Source organism: Rhinopithecus roxellana, chromosome 6, assembly GCF_007565055.1.
Source record: "Rhinopithecus roxellana isolate Shanxi Qingling chromosome 6, ASM756505v1, whole genome shotgun sequence".
Taxonomy (NCBI): domain Eukaryota; kingdom Metazoa; phylum Chordata; class Mammalia; order Primates; family Cercopithecidae; genus Rhinopithecus; species Rhinopithecus roxellana.
The window spans coordinates 125,090,148-125,105,102 of NC_044554.1; the positions used below are offsets into that span (position 1 = coordinate 125,090,148).

Here is a 14,955-nt window from a genome sequence, read left to right on the forward strand (position 1 = left end):
ACTCAAGATGGATTAAATACTTAAATCTAAGATCTGAAACCATAAAAATTCTGGAAGATAACATCAGAAAAACTCTTCTAGACACTGGCTTAGGCAAAGAGTTCATGACCAAGAATCCAAAAGCAAATGCAACAAAAACATAGGTAAATAGATGAGACATAATTAAACTAAAAAGCTGCTGTTCCGTGAAAGAAACAATCAGCCGGTAAAGAGACAATCCACAGACTAGGAGAAAATCTTTGACATCTATACATCTGACAAAGAACTACTATCTAGAATCCACAAAGAACTCAAACAAATCAGCAAGAAAAAACAATCCCATCAAAAAGTGGGCTGAGGACATGAATTAATATACAGTTCTCAAAAGAAGATAAACAAATGACCACCAACAAACATATGGGAAAATGCTCAATATCACCAATTATCAGGGAAATGTAAATCAAAACCACAATGTGATACCACCTCACTCCTGCAAGAATGGCCATACTCAAAAAAATAAACAAAAAATAACAGATGTTGGCATGGATATGGTGAACAGGGAACACTTTTACACTGTTAGTGGGAATGTAAACTAGTACAACCACTATGGAAAACAGTGTGGAGATTCCTTAAAGAACTAAAAGTTCTATCATTTGATCCAGTGGAAAAGAAGTCATTGTGCAGAAAAGATACTTGCACATACATGTTTATAGCAGCACAATTTACATTTGCAAAAATATGGAACAAGCCCAAATGCCCATCAATCAATGAGTGGCTAAAGAAAATGTGGTTTATATGTACCATGGAATACTACTCAGTCATAAAAAGGAAAGAAATAATGGCATTCACAGCAACCTGGATGGAATTGGAGACTATTTTTCTAAGTGAAGTAACTCAGGAATGGAAAACCAAACATTGTATGTTCTCACTGATATGTGGGAGCTAAGCTATGAGGACACAGAGGCATGAGTGATATGTTGGACTTTGGGGACTCGAGGGAAAAGGTGGGGTGGTGAGAGATTAAAGACTACACATTGGGTACAGTGTACACTGTTCAGGTGATGGGTTTACTAAAACCTGAGAAATCACCACTCAAGAATTTTTTATTGTAACCAACCACCACCTGTTTCCCAAAAATCTATTATAACAAAAAAACATTTTTAACTGCCACAAAGATTATATTTGCTTCAATATAAATTAGGAAGTTTTTCCCTATTTTTTTATTTTCAGAAATTACTTTTATAAACGAGACTTAATGATGTACATAAGATAGAAAGTTCTGTTCCTGAAAGTTTGTTATTATTCAGTTTTTAATTCAGCATATTAAAAGTAATGGCAAAAACCACAATTACTTTTGAACCAATCTTATATAAACCATCTGTACATTGGTGGAGGGATATTTTAAGTACCTTTCATAATAACTATTACTCTGTTCAAGTTTTCAATTTCAGGGGGACAATGTTGGTATTTTGCGTTTTTCAAGAAATTTAGATATTTTCTTTAGGCTATTACACTTATTAACTTATATTTTTATAAAATACTTTTTAAGTGTTGAAGTATTTTATATTTATAAGTAGTTACCCCTTTTATATTTTTTCTTCTCTTTATTTGAATATTTTTACTTTTTTAGTTTTTTTCTAGAATTTTATCTCATTCTAGCTTTTTAGTTCCTAATTGTTTATTCTTTAAATAAGAAAAAGTAAAAAACAAAGACCAATATTTCTTTTTTCTTTCTTTTTTTCTTCTTTGTTGATCAATTACACTTAGTTTATTTATTTTTAATAACTCTTACATTCTGATACCTGTACTGATTTTTTTCTGAATATTGCTTTAACTACATGTCACAACTTTTTACATGTAGAATGCCGTTGTTATTTATATGTATTTTTTCTTGGAATTTTCTTTTTAACAAAAGAAGGATATAGTGTTTTTTTTTTTTTACTTTCCAGACATAGAGAACTTTATTTTGCTATATTGTGTTATGGGTTGCAACTTTATTGCACTCTGATCAGAAAACATATTCCATATAATAGCTATTGTGTAGAATTTTTTAGATATTTTATATTAATAGCTTGATACATAAACAGTTTTTATTTGATATTCTTCATGTAGGCAAAAAGCACCCTTGTTCCATGTTTAGGTGTGAAGTTTATCTGTGTGTATGTGTGTGTATATATATGTATGTGTGTGTGTGTGTGTGTGTATATATATAATATGGTATATATATTTTTTTAAATTTTTTTTGTTTTGTTTTATTTTTATTTTTATTTTTTTGAGATGGAGTCTCGCTCTGTCTCCCAGGCTGGAGAGCAGTGGTGCCATCTCAGTTCACTGCAACCTCCGTCTCCTGAGTTCAAGTGGTTCTCCTACCTTAGCCTCCCAAGTAGCTGGGATTACAAGCATGTGCCACCACACCCAGCTAATTTTTGTATTTTTAGTAAAGATGTGGTTTCTCCATGTTGGCCAGACTAGTCTCAAACTCCTGACCTCAGGTGATCCACCCGCCTTGGCCTGCCAAAGGGCTGGGATTACAGGCATGAACCACCGTAATATAAATAAGATTAATAATACAAACACATATATACATTTTTTCTATAATATGGCTTATATTTTGTCTACATGATCTACCAAATCTGAAAAAGTATGTATTAAAATTACGAGTTACCATCATTTATTTCTTCCTGTAATCCTACCAGTGGTAGTTTTAGATATTTTATATCTTTGTTGTTAACTGCATGTATGTTGAGGATTATTACAACTTCTTCATTTATAACATCTCTCTTCTCCCTTTTGGTGCACTTTGTCCCAAATTATATTTTGTCTCATAATAAAAAATTAACTCTGGCTTTATTTTCTTTATATTTGTTTCACAGCATCTAGTTTTTCCATCCCTTTATTTTCAACAATTCTGTATTCTCTTGTTTAAATATGTTTCATTTAGGCAACCTATTTCTACATCTTACTTTTATAATACTCTGGGAGTATTTTTCAGTTAGTTGGTGAGTTAAATGTATTTACATTTACCTTAATAACTTTAATATTAGAACCTATGTATGCCACCTTATTTCATATTTTACAATGTCCATGCTTGCTTCTTGTTTCTTTTTAAGTCTTTCTACCTACTTGCCATTAGGTACGTCAGATTTTTATCTGCTGCTTAAAAGTTGTACATTTGTATTTTATTACCCTGACTTATTTTGACTTAGTCTTAGGTTATTTTTCCTGGCAATGTATAAAGCAGATCAATATCCATGTCTTTATCATTTAACAAAATAATACCCTTAGCATACCATCCTCTACCTCTCCTCTTGTTGCCAACTTTTTGTATTTGAAGAGTTTTAGTTACATATATTTGTAAGTGTACTTTTTACAAAATAATTAGTTCCAGCTCACCTGTACTTCTTTCTATCCAACTGTAAGGGGATTCTGGTGCTGCCCTAGTGTTAATTCACTATTATCTCTGGTGCTGCAGCTTACCACATTACACCAAAGGTTTCCACCAAAGGCACTAAAGGATAAGTTAGTGTCTAGGAGGTCCAAGCTTCAAGGCCTGAAATAGGCTATCCCTGATGTACCTCCAGATACAGGCTTACCCAGGTTATATGGAGAAGACAAAAAATTACATTGCTGGCCCCCATTCCTGGTTACTGTACTCTCCTGCTTCAGATCCTCAGTTTTCCAAAGACATCTGCAACCATTTGTGTTCTGTATGAGTTTCTCACCAGCTGTTTTGTTAATTGATGAATAAGACTCTGAAGCCTATACATAGTCTATTTTTCTTTTTTGGTATCTCCAAAGTTGAATTCAAGAGAGACAGGGAATAACTCATGTTAGTTTGCTATGTTGTATTGCACTGACACTTTCCCCCTCCCTAACTTTGTATTTTTACTTATTCCATCATCCTATTTCTCTTAGGAATGTTTGATTACTCATATTCTAACTTCTTGCAACCAATGCTGAATTTATTGTCATACTTGATTGTTTAAATATGAAAGCAGTCAAAATTATGAACCTGTCTCTTATTATGCCTTTGGCCACATCTCATTTCAACGTGCATTCTTCTCATTTTCATCACTTCATAAATAGTCTATATTTTTTATTTTGACTTTCATTTTCTCTTTGACTTGAACAATTGAGGAAACTTTTCAATTTGTAGCTTTTTAATCTATTTAATGTTTTATTACATTGAGGCCAGGTAATAGTGTCTTTTCAAGTTTTTCTTTTTTTGAATGTGATGCTTTTATTGTAGATTAATACAGGTGTTTTTGGTAAAAGTGACATGATGTGTTTTAGACCTTCTGGATCCATATTCATTTTTCCTTACTTTATCTAGGAAATTGAGAATTATATATACTGAAATCATACCTCGTTGTTGTATTTTGTGTCTTACAGCTTTGGTTATCTAGGTTGATGCCATATTGAAAGTACATAAAATATGACTTCAAGATTTATCAACCTTTAAGTACACTTTGATGTCAATATTCTTACTGCTACTTTTGTTTGCAGTTGCTGGATAAACACCAGTGTATAAGTGTGTACCTATTTTTGACATAAACCTAATTGTAGCACTTTGTTTTATAGTAGCTTTAAAATAATATAATCACCTGTGGTTCCAGCTACTCAGAGGGCTGCGGTGGGAGGATCACCTTAGCCTGGGAGGTCGAGGCTGCAGTTGAGTGGTGATTGTGCCATTGCACCCCAATCTTTGCAAGAGAGTGAGACCTTGTCTTAAAATAAATAAACAAATAAAAATATAATATTGGAGTCTGTATTTTTTACTAAGAAAATTTAATCAGTTTGTTTATAATTATAATTATGCAAGGTATAGGTGTTCCCACCTTGTTTTATGCTGTATGTTTCTTTTATGTTTATTGGCTTTTACTAAGGCTTGTCTTTAAGTTTTTGAAAAGTGTTTAAAAATTTAAGGACAAAATAAAAATTAAAATATTAAAAATGAAATTAAAATTAAAATTAAAAATTAAAATATTAAAAATTAAGAACAAAATATAATTTGAATTCAAATAATCATTTGAATGTTTCATATGGAAGATTTTGATGCAATCTTGGGTTCTAAGAGAGATTATTAAAATATAATTGTCACATTTTTTAAAAGCTTATGTTTTTGGTTAGTTTTCTAACGGTATTTGCAACAGTTATACTCTCAGGTTAATCAGTATCCACTATTATTCCTTTCAAAGAATAATTTCTTCATTCTTATATTCTGAATTTTTTCTCATTCTCAAAGTATATCTTTAAGTACTTTTTTTTAGTATTTGTGGAGGATATAGTTTCCATGATCTTCCCATACTGAGAATGACATTCTAATTCATTAACGAACTTTTTCCCTGAAAAAGTGGGAGGGCAAGTTTTATTGTTTTAAGCGTGTTTTAAAGGAAAAGTCTGACATAAAGCTTGCATTTGGATGTTTGTATTGTTTTCACCTTGTACTTCAAAATTTTTTAGCACAATTTATTGAAATAGGCCTTCTTTCATTGATTATTTTTCTTTTTAATTTGCTTTCATTACTCTTGTTTTTGTTTTGTTTTCATTTTAGTTCATTAATGTTTCCTTCAGTTTTTTTTCTATTTCCTTTTTTTTCTGGAAACACTGTCATCAGTATCTATGACGTTTTTTATCATTTTATTTAATTTGTCTTTTTTTCCTGTATCTGAGACTGTTTCTTAAATTTGTCTTGTCATATCAGTGATTTTATTTTTTGTAGCATTAATTACGCTTTTTGTTAATTTTTTATTGGGAAAAAGATACATGTATAGTTTACTGTCTTCATTATTTTAAGTGTACAGTTTAATTGAATTAAATATGCTTTTAACTTCAAATTCACTTATGCTTTTTAGCACTTCTAACATGACTTAATTCTCTCATTAAATGTTTAGTTTTCTTACTCTTCGTTCTTTCTTGCTGTACTTTCTTTACATCCTAGAATTTCAAAAAGTGATCTTAAAATATTTTTTACTTATAGGATACATCATTTTCACAAGTTTACTTATTTGTGTGTTCAAGTTGGTATTTTCTTTACCTTGATTTGCAGTATTTGTTAGTAGACCTAAGGTGGCCTGTTTTTTCTTTATCTTGAAATGAGACAAAAACCTTTTAGTAATTGGTTAGTCAGTAATTATTCACTGTTTGATTATGAATCTCATTTCTGGACTTAGATTAGGAGGGATATTTAGGTGCCTTGTTTCCAGCCCAGTTGCTATTTTCTAGCAGTCTGACATCTAGGGCAATTCTCTGTACTATGGTGAGATACTCCCAAGTATTGCCACACAGTTCTCTAAGTTAAAGAGATAAAAAAGGTAATTTCCAGTATTCACTGCTACCAAGGCACTTACTGAAGCCACCCGTCTATATAGGGTCTGCAGCTGAAAGTATGCAGTGTGCCATGCATCAGCCACCTTCCTGCATTTCCCCCTAACAGTTGCTTTCTGAACAAATATGTAATACTGAGAAAGTTAGAAAGCCTGACTTGACGCCCCATTCCTAGGCAAGACAGTAGGGGTTGTCCACTTTTTGCTTGGGACAGAATGGATCTCAAGCCATCAATGAGGGTGGTACGAAGTGTCTCCCTGATGTCAGAGGGAATCTTGGATAGATTTTTCTTAATTCAACTTCATGACTCTTTCATATTCTATGAACTGTTGTTTTTAGTTGTGTTCATTTTTGGTTATGAGTTTTTCTGTTTTTAATGTGATTTCACTGGTAATTTAGTGGAAGTTACAGCGAGGCTGGCTCAGGAACTGTTAGCCAGGTGCCATTTAAACTGCCTGTCCAATTTCTCCCTTGCCATTCCTCCTCAGGAGTTACAGCAATAGCAACAATTTTAAAAAATTCTACATTTCTCTTGAAGAAAAAATGGAGTCTAAAAGTTGGTTTATTTTATTTATTTAAGTCTATGAAAAAGAATCTAGAAAAGTTATAAAATGTGTGGGATAATAACATTAAGTTATCTTTATGAAAGTTTCCACTAACATGTAGGGAAGCTATAAATTGCTGCCTACTTAATAGCAAACAGTTACTTATTTAAAAAAAGAGCTGTAATTATAGGCCATCAACTACATCCAGCAGCAGCATCATTAATAACAAGTTTATGAGTACCTACTTAGGGAGCGACCTTGTTAGAGAATCTCACCCTATGCTACATATGCTGCAATTAGTGTTACCATTCAGATTAGATTGTGATATTGTTCAGTCAGCCAGTTTTAGTTCATTTTGCATACATGATTCCGTAAGTAAAACACTTTTGTTAATAAGTAGGATAGATATCATATGTAAACTTTTCAGCAGAAATTACAAAGAATTGTGGCAAAGCTTCAACTTAACACCAAAATGTAGTTAAAAACAACTTTGATTTCTTTTGTGAAGCCACATTGTCGTAGGTAATACATCACTCAAATACTCATAAATATAACTAAAAATTTAGATTCCAATCTAGAAAGCACTTTATAAAGTTCTCTGCAAATATTAGTTATTGATTTGCTTTTGTAAAGCAACAGCAGAAAATGTTGCTGTTATCTGATTGTAATATTTCTAGAACTAGAACTCTCTTAAAACGTTTCCTGCAAAGATTTTTTTCACTTTTTAAAGAAAAATGTTTTCCATGCTCTCACAGGATAAGTAGAGAGAGGGCAAAAGTAGAGAGAGGGCAAAAGTTCAGTCTCACCTATTTAAGTTTCTGTGTAAAGGGTGTTTCTATTTTTAGCACAGTTATATTTGGATTATATCGATCCAGTAATATGAGTACATGTTCTGTATTCATCTTTTCGAAAAAAAAAATTATACACAGCAGGTACACCTTCAGAATGTTAAATGGAAGCTCCTGTTCTCATAGGAATGTGTATGTTTATTTGTGCTGAAATCCTGAGGTGCATATCTATGGCTTTCTTGTTAAAGATGATAAAAGAGATGAAAAAGTTGGTCTTGTAAGTTAAAAGACTTTGACCTGCAGTTCTTAACCTTTTCTTTTTATTTATGCCCTCCTAATCCCAAGTCTTTTCTCCAAACCTAGCTTCTCTGAAGCCCAAAAACTCCAACAGGCATTTCAGGCTCTATTTCTATTAACCAGCCCTGTTGACCTTCTATCCCTGCAGGCAGTCTACCTGACCATTCTTGCAAACTCTTGGACCTGTACTTTGAAAAGGTTATTGATTCTTGACATAAATCTCTTAAACATGTGGAAAGGGAACTGCTCTAGAATAAGAACACTCAACCTTTAACCAACTATGCTCCTTTTGTCAGGGTCCTTTACCCCTGTGAAAAGCAATTTTCTTTTCCTCATGAAATGGAGATATCTTGGGTCCATCTTGCTCACTTTGCTTGGAAAGTAGGGTCCACGTCTAGACAAACCGGCCAAAGACACATGACATCTGATCTGGCTATAGAACGAAAGACTAAACAAGCCATCCAGCAGCAAGTTGCCTCTGACCTTTCTCACGGGGTGATCTGGAGAATTCTTACAAGGTGGTATTTATTAATCTCCATGAAGTATCTTGAAGGTAGATTCTATGTCATGTTCATGTATTCTCAGTGATTAGCATAGTACTTGCACATAGTCTCAGTCACTAAATGCCGATTGATTATTAAGGAAGGTGGAGGTGTGCTTTCTAAGCTTCATTAATAACAACAGCAGCTGATTAAGCACCATTTTGCATTCAGTGGCAGAATGCTCAGACTACCAGAAGTGATCCATGGTTTCCAGTTGGAGTAATAACTTCTCATCTGAGAGGTTATGATGATGACATATGCCTTGGGGTTTGGGGGAAGAGGAAATGAAAAATATATCCCAAAGCAACTGGTTCAGTTAGATACATGGTTAAGGGAGGAACAGAGGTAGGAAGAGTCAAATCTGGTTTTGCTTCCACTCCACCACCTGTTTCTAGTGGGAACTTGAAGAAGGTGTGTGACTTCCCTGAGCCTCTTTCCTCATCTGAACCATGAGGTTCACAACACCTGCCCTGCCTCCCCCAGTCATTTGCAATGATAAAGGGAGATGATTAAAAATAAAGGGGCTTACAGATGTAAGAAATTTAGTATTAGTGGAAAGAACCATGGGCTGAGATTTCTAAAACCTGGCTTTGGCAACTAATAGCCTTCCAGCGTAAGCTCACTAGACACAGGTCCATACTATGTAAAATGAAAGAGTTCAGTTACTGTATTTTTGATGCTTTTCTTGTCAATAGTGATGGATTTGTAGAAATTCTCTTAATGTCCATACAGAATTAAAATAATCACATATTTTAAATTTTAGGACCTATGTGTACTAAGAAAATTTTGTCCATTCTGAATAATGTGTGAATTTACACAATTCATTCTGCTTTCCTATATGTAAAGAATTTAGCTATACTTAGTAACAGTCCAAACTTTCATCAGTTGTTCTCACCTCACTGCTAATTAGTTCAGTTCCCTCCTGTTATCCATTTTTGGTGAGATGGGAAGGGTAGAATAGATCAACATGGGCTGTTTCACAGTTTTACCTGGGTTTGTCCCACAGTTTGTGGATTAATCTAGTGTATTTATTCACAAGAAAGAAAATATTGGCTCAGGACAAGAATTTCTAAAGTCTGCAACCTTGACAACTACCTTCAGGTTCTTCGTTTCGTAACTGTCACACCTGTCATATGTGAAAGGGCTCTTGGAGTTCCATCTAGCATTTTTCATATGGGAAACTGAGGTCCAGAGAAGCAACTTATAGAAGACACAGTGATCTGAGAAAAGAAAGTCCAAAATCCCAACAAGCTGCATGCCACGTATTTGGTTACCCTACCAGGACTTAATAAAATCTGGCACTTGCCCATAGTGCAGTGTTCACTGTGAAATCTGCCCTTTTGATTTCTTGCTTCTCTTTAAATAGAATCAGAGGTGTTCATTTTACTTCAGGTGTGACATTTTACAGCCGTTAGCACATTTAACTGCAAGGTGAAGCTGGGGTAATCATATTTGAATTCTTCAGACCATTCTGTCTTGGTCCTGGCTGAGTTTATTGAGGACATACTCTATGCTAGCCACTGTACTAAGTGCTTTATATGGGTTATATCACTTAATCATCCAATAAGGAAGGTTTTGACTTATACGGAACTGAATTTTATAGGCGAGGAAAGTGAAATAAGAGAGGTTAAGTAATTTTCTAATGCTCCATAGAGTACATGGTAGGCCAGAGATGAATTCAAACAGTCTAAGTTAACTACTCTTCATGCTTGGCACATGGTTGAAAGAACAATAAGTAGATCTTGTCAATAACAATTGCAAATCCTCCAGAATCACCTAAGTGTGTGGATTTTCTGGATTCCTTAGCAAATAGCCATATATGTGTGTGTGTGCATATACATTGTTTTTGTAGATTTGTATATAAATAATGTGTCTAATGTCTAAGTACTTTTGCCCTTTTTTACGTTATTAGTTTATACTGGTGGGGGAGATCAGCCTTAATATTTATTAGAGGGGGAAAAAGTTATTTTCACAGCATCCTGCACATAGCAACTCTTCAATGAATGCCTATTGAATTGATCCTTATTTTCTAAGGAAAATGGCATTGAATCAGAACGAGAAGATCCAGGTTTTAGTCCTGGTTTTAATGGTGATTCACTGTGAGGATGAGACCAGGTTGGTTGTCTTCTCTAATCTTTAGTCTTCCCATGTCTAAAATGAGTTCAGAAGAGCCTACAAGTTGGAGTATCCACTGGGCATTCAAGCCTATCTGACTGGCTAACCTGGTGTTGTCAGGCTTCCAAAAGATCAATCCAGGCTAGGACTTAGGATGAGCATAGACCTCATCAGTGAGGGGGTAGGGAATTGCAGGGATTTCTGAGCAGCACTGTTGTGTCTTTATACCTTCTTCCATTCTAGTCATTGAGAAAACTTGTGATTAGATTCCTTGCCAGGTGCACTGATGCTCTGAGCATCTGCTAAAGGCAGGTAAGTAAGAATTGTACCACTTGTGCTGTGGTAAGAAACTAAAAGAGCCAGATTTTGTGCCTTATAAAAATAACATTTCCACATACGGTCCTACTCTAGAAACTGTTCAAGCATAGAAGCCCCTAGGAGCCAGTGAGGGTGCAAGGAGCAATAGCCACACCAGCAAGATGGCCAGAGTGACGAGGTCAGGAAGAATGTAAGCAGTGTGAATGGAGCAGAATCAAACTAAAAAGTTTCAAAATCACCTCTCAGCACCAAGAGCAGTAACAAGAGCTGTGGCAGTGCAGACCTCATGGCCTTTTGCATAACAGGAGGGAGCACTTTACAAGGAACTTAGAAACCCTCAGGTTCTGGGCAGTTAGCCACTGGCATCTAAGGGAGTCGAATAAACCTGTCCTTGATTCTTCCATCTTCCCCTTATCATCCTTCCCACATGTCCCCACGAACTTGGTAAAAACCAAGAGAATACAGGTTGCAAACCCAAGAGAAGGCTGAGGTTTAGGAGGTGCTATAGTCTCCACAGGTTCTCATTGCTAGTCTGAAAACTCCACATTTCTGTCCTTCTGTCAGACTCACTCACTTCTGATAAGAAAACCTCTTAGCCTTACTTGATTACAGTAATAGTAAAAGTTTATGGTCCCTCATGTATACAGTCTTAAATCCAAAATGCCCCCAGTCTTTTTTGTAATTTTGTGTCAAACTAATTTAGTGGTACAACCTGACCTAACAGGATGCTATTTACAGTCTTTTATGTACCTCACTTAGTGGGAATATTCATGTTTGGTGGCAAAAATAAGTCATGTGTTTGACTATAGAGTGCCTCTAAAGACCCTACTGTGGATAATAAACAGTTTGTAGAAGATACGTGTTAACTACCTTTCTAAAGTTGGAAGAATGCTGACTTCCAAAAACATCTGGCCCCAAGGATTTCAGACAAGAAATTGTGAACCCATAAGTTGTTTCCTTAAATTTGGGAGTATTTATTGATCCCCTAAGGAAAATGAATGATTCGTTCAGTTTGTTCTTCCCTTACAAAGAAAACAAAGTGGGGGAGGGACAAGCAAAACAAATGTAAACTGTTACTCTTATGCTAATAAGCTGTAGCGGAAGCTATTGGGGGTCTGAGTCTTCAAAAGGAGCAGATCTTTTGGAAGACAGAAATCTGGAACTGTACGTTTCTTGCAATTAAAATAAAAAATATATATCAGAGATTTCCCCGTGCAACTGCAGTCCTCCTCTCTCCCTTTGCAGCGGAGCTGCTGAGCAGAATGTGCTTGCAACTCACGGGACCATAGCGCCACCTTTCTTGCAGATTTGGAATAAATCTTCACACTGCCAGGTTTGGAATTAAATCACACTACCAGCTCACTTGCCTGCTTATGCCGTTCAGTTAGCTAGGCTTAGCAAGGAAACAGTTCCTTGACACTCAAACCATAAAGGAAGAGCTGCAAAGAGGGCAATAAAAAGTGTTTTCTTCTCTTGGTCCCTGAGCAATTAAATTGGTAACCTAATCTGATGTTAGGGAGTATAGACCATAAACTGTGTTTAATTAGTTTGCACCCAGTGTCATTTCACACAGCAGACACTTTAATTTACAACTTGCTGCACTGCAGCACTTTTCTAGGCCTTTTACTATGTAATAAGGCATTCTTGTAGCTGCTGAGGCTTTACAAATATAGATACACTTTCTTAGTTCAGATTTTTTCTTTCTTTTCAATTTTCAGTTGCAAATCAAACATGCAGTTACAGAAGCAGAGATTCAAAAATTGAAGACCAAGGTAAGCACCGAAACATGGTGTTTGAATTTTACTTTTTAAACTTCAGATACTATGAATAAATTCAACCCTAGGACTAAAGGATTTGTCCCTGTATATTTGAAAGAATACAAATGTGATAGATTCATTTTCACTGTTAGGTACATAGACAAACCTGCCAGTGAGAGCAAACACCCACATCCCCCTCAGTGCAAATTACACAATATTTTAGATATATATATTTATGTATTTGCACATATGTGGCCTCTGAGATTTCCTTAAGTAATGTTTTTAATGGTTCAAGCATGCAAAGTTTGTTTTGATTACTAATTTCTTAAGCAAAGCTACTATATCTCCTCTTTACTTACCTTATTATAAATAGATTTAATCATTTATTTGTAGGAACAAATTTAGTATAGCACATCAATTTTTTATAAACAAGTTCTAATTTCTAATAACTAAATATTATAAACTTAATACATGCATAATTTATTTTAAGTGCCAGGTACTACTGGAAATTTTTAGTTGTTTGGTTCACATAATTTAAATTTGTGGGGGAGAAAAGGTCTTGATAAAGGGGAGTATGTATTATTAGTCTATATATTTTAATTGACAAACTTTAAGGCACTTGTATGAGACCCAATTCTAGCAATTTAGTTTTATCAAATATACAATTTCAAAGATTTAACAATATATTTTAAATTACTTTTAAAGCAATATTCTTTATTGTTTCCCTTTTAAAAATTAAGACATAATGACCCCCCAACCACCACCACTACCACTAATGATCTGTTTTGTTGTTCACATTGAACACTTGTTTTGGTTTCTCCATGTGTTTTAAATGGAGATGAATTACCAAGGCTATTTTGGTTAAATGCTATTCTCAGCTAATTTACTCTGCAGCTCTGTAGTCAAAATACATCTATACATCATTCACAGTGTTAGTCCAGCTCCGTGAATAATTTCAAATTAGTAGTGGTTGCTAAATAAACAACTTGATACAAAACATTGCTTAATAAAAGATGCAGTAAATAACCTATTCCTGTATTGTCTCTTGACATATAAAGAATTGAAGATTTTTTAAATTGTTGTTTTAAAAAGATCTCTTTTTCTCTGTGATTGTAAATGTTTTAATGGAGCTTATGTATTAGACTATAGACATTTAACTTAGAAAATACCATAAATTAGCATTTTATATTTTTTCATCATTATGGTGGTATGTAATATCCACAGATTAGCACTTTATTATGATTCTTTATTATTCATTTCGATAATAGAATTCCTAATCTTGAAATTGTTTTGGCTGCTTTCTAACTTTGTAAACTGTTTTGCAAATGTGTTTAGTTAAAAATATTTGCAAAAACATAGATGTGTGTGTATATAAATACATGTTTACTTTTGCTAAATGCTATATGATTTTGAACATTGATAGTTTATAATGACTGCATCATTTTGAACTTTAAAGAAGGCATATAAAGTAGATAAAGTACCAGTTTGAAGGCCAGAGAGTTATTGGGAATGACTTTTGAGCCCTCACCTAAATGATCAGTCTTGGATTTCTGTAGAAATGAGGTTATTAGACTAGTTTACTATCTATTCCTAAGAGTCCCTAGAAGCAGAAAAACAAAAAGCTGGTTACGGCTTTCTGTTCCATGGGAGGGACTTAAATTAACCAAGCAACAATTTATACTTTTACTTACATTATCTTTTATATTTTTATGGGAATTTAGGTTTATAAAGCTTGAGAAGTTCATTACACTACATGTAAAATAGTGAACTGTAGACTGTATTCATGTTCATTGAAATAAAGAACAAAATAAGATCATCAAAAGGGTTAAAAGCAGAGTGAAAGTGCTTAATGTTTATCAGATGATTCTTGTGCCCAAGGAGCTATTTCAAGCATACTGATGTGTTATATCACAATTCTGTTGTATGGATGATATAATTGAGTCTTGGAGAATTTCAATTACATGTCCAAGGTTTAATGGCCGTCCAAGGTTTAATGGCCAATAATGGCAGAACTGGGATTCAAATCTATGCTGAATGACTCCAGGGACCCCCTCTTAACCATTAGGCCATACTGTGCTTCTAACTCCTCTCTCCTCCCTGCCCCTCTCCACTCCCTTTTTAGTTAACTTTTGATATATGACTGTATATTTTTTTAAAAACTCTCAAAATATGTTGACATTCGTTTTTAATATTTAAAAGAGATCCCTATCAAACTCTGAAACATCTTTTACTGCTCGCAGCATTTCAGATCACATGGTGTGATGGAAATATCATGCGATGTGGAATC

General features: G+C 34.3%; 1 protein-coding gene across 4 annotated transcripts in view; it reads left to right on the forward strand.

Annotated features, from left to right (window-relative positions):
• The window catches only part of PPP1R9A (protein phosphatase 1 regulatory subunit 9A), a 390,175-nt gene that overhangs the window by 329,178 nt on the left and 46,042 nt on the right, over nt 1–14,955 (forward strand). For all 4 annotated transcript variants that reach the window (XM_030933321.1, XM_030933317.1, XM_030933320.1 and 1 more), the window contains one exon: nt 12,630–12,683. In XM_030933321.1, coding sequence (XP_030789181.1) covers nt 12,630–12,683 — 54 coding nt within the window. The remainder of the gene's footprint in view (nt 1–12,629; nt 12,684–14,955) is intronic.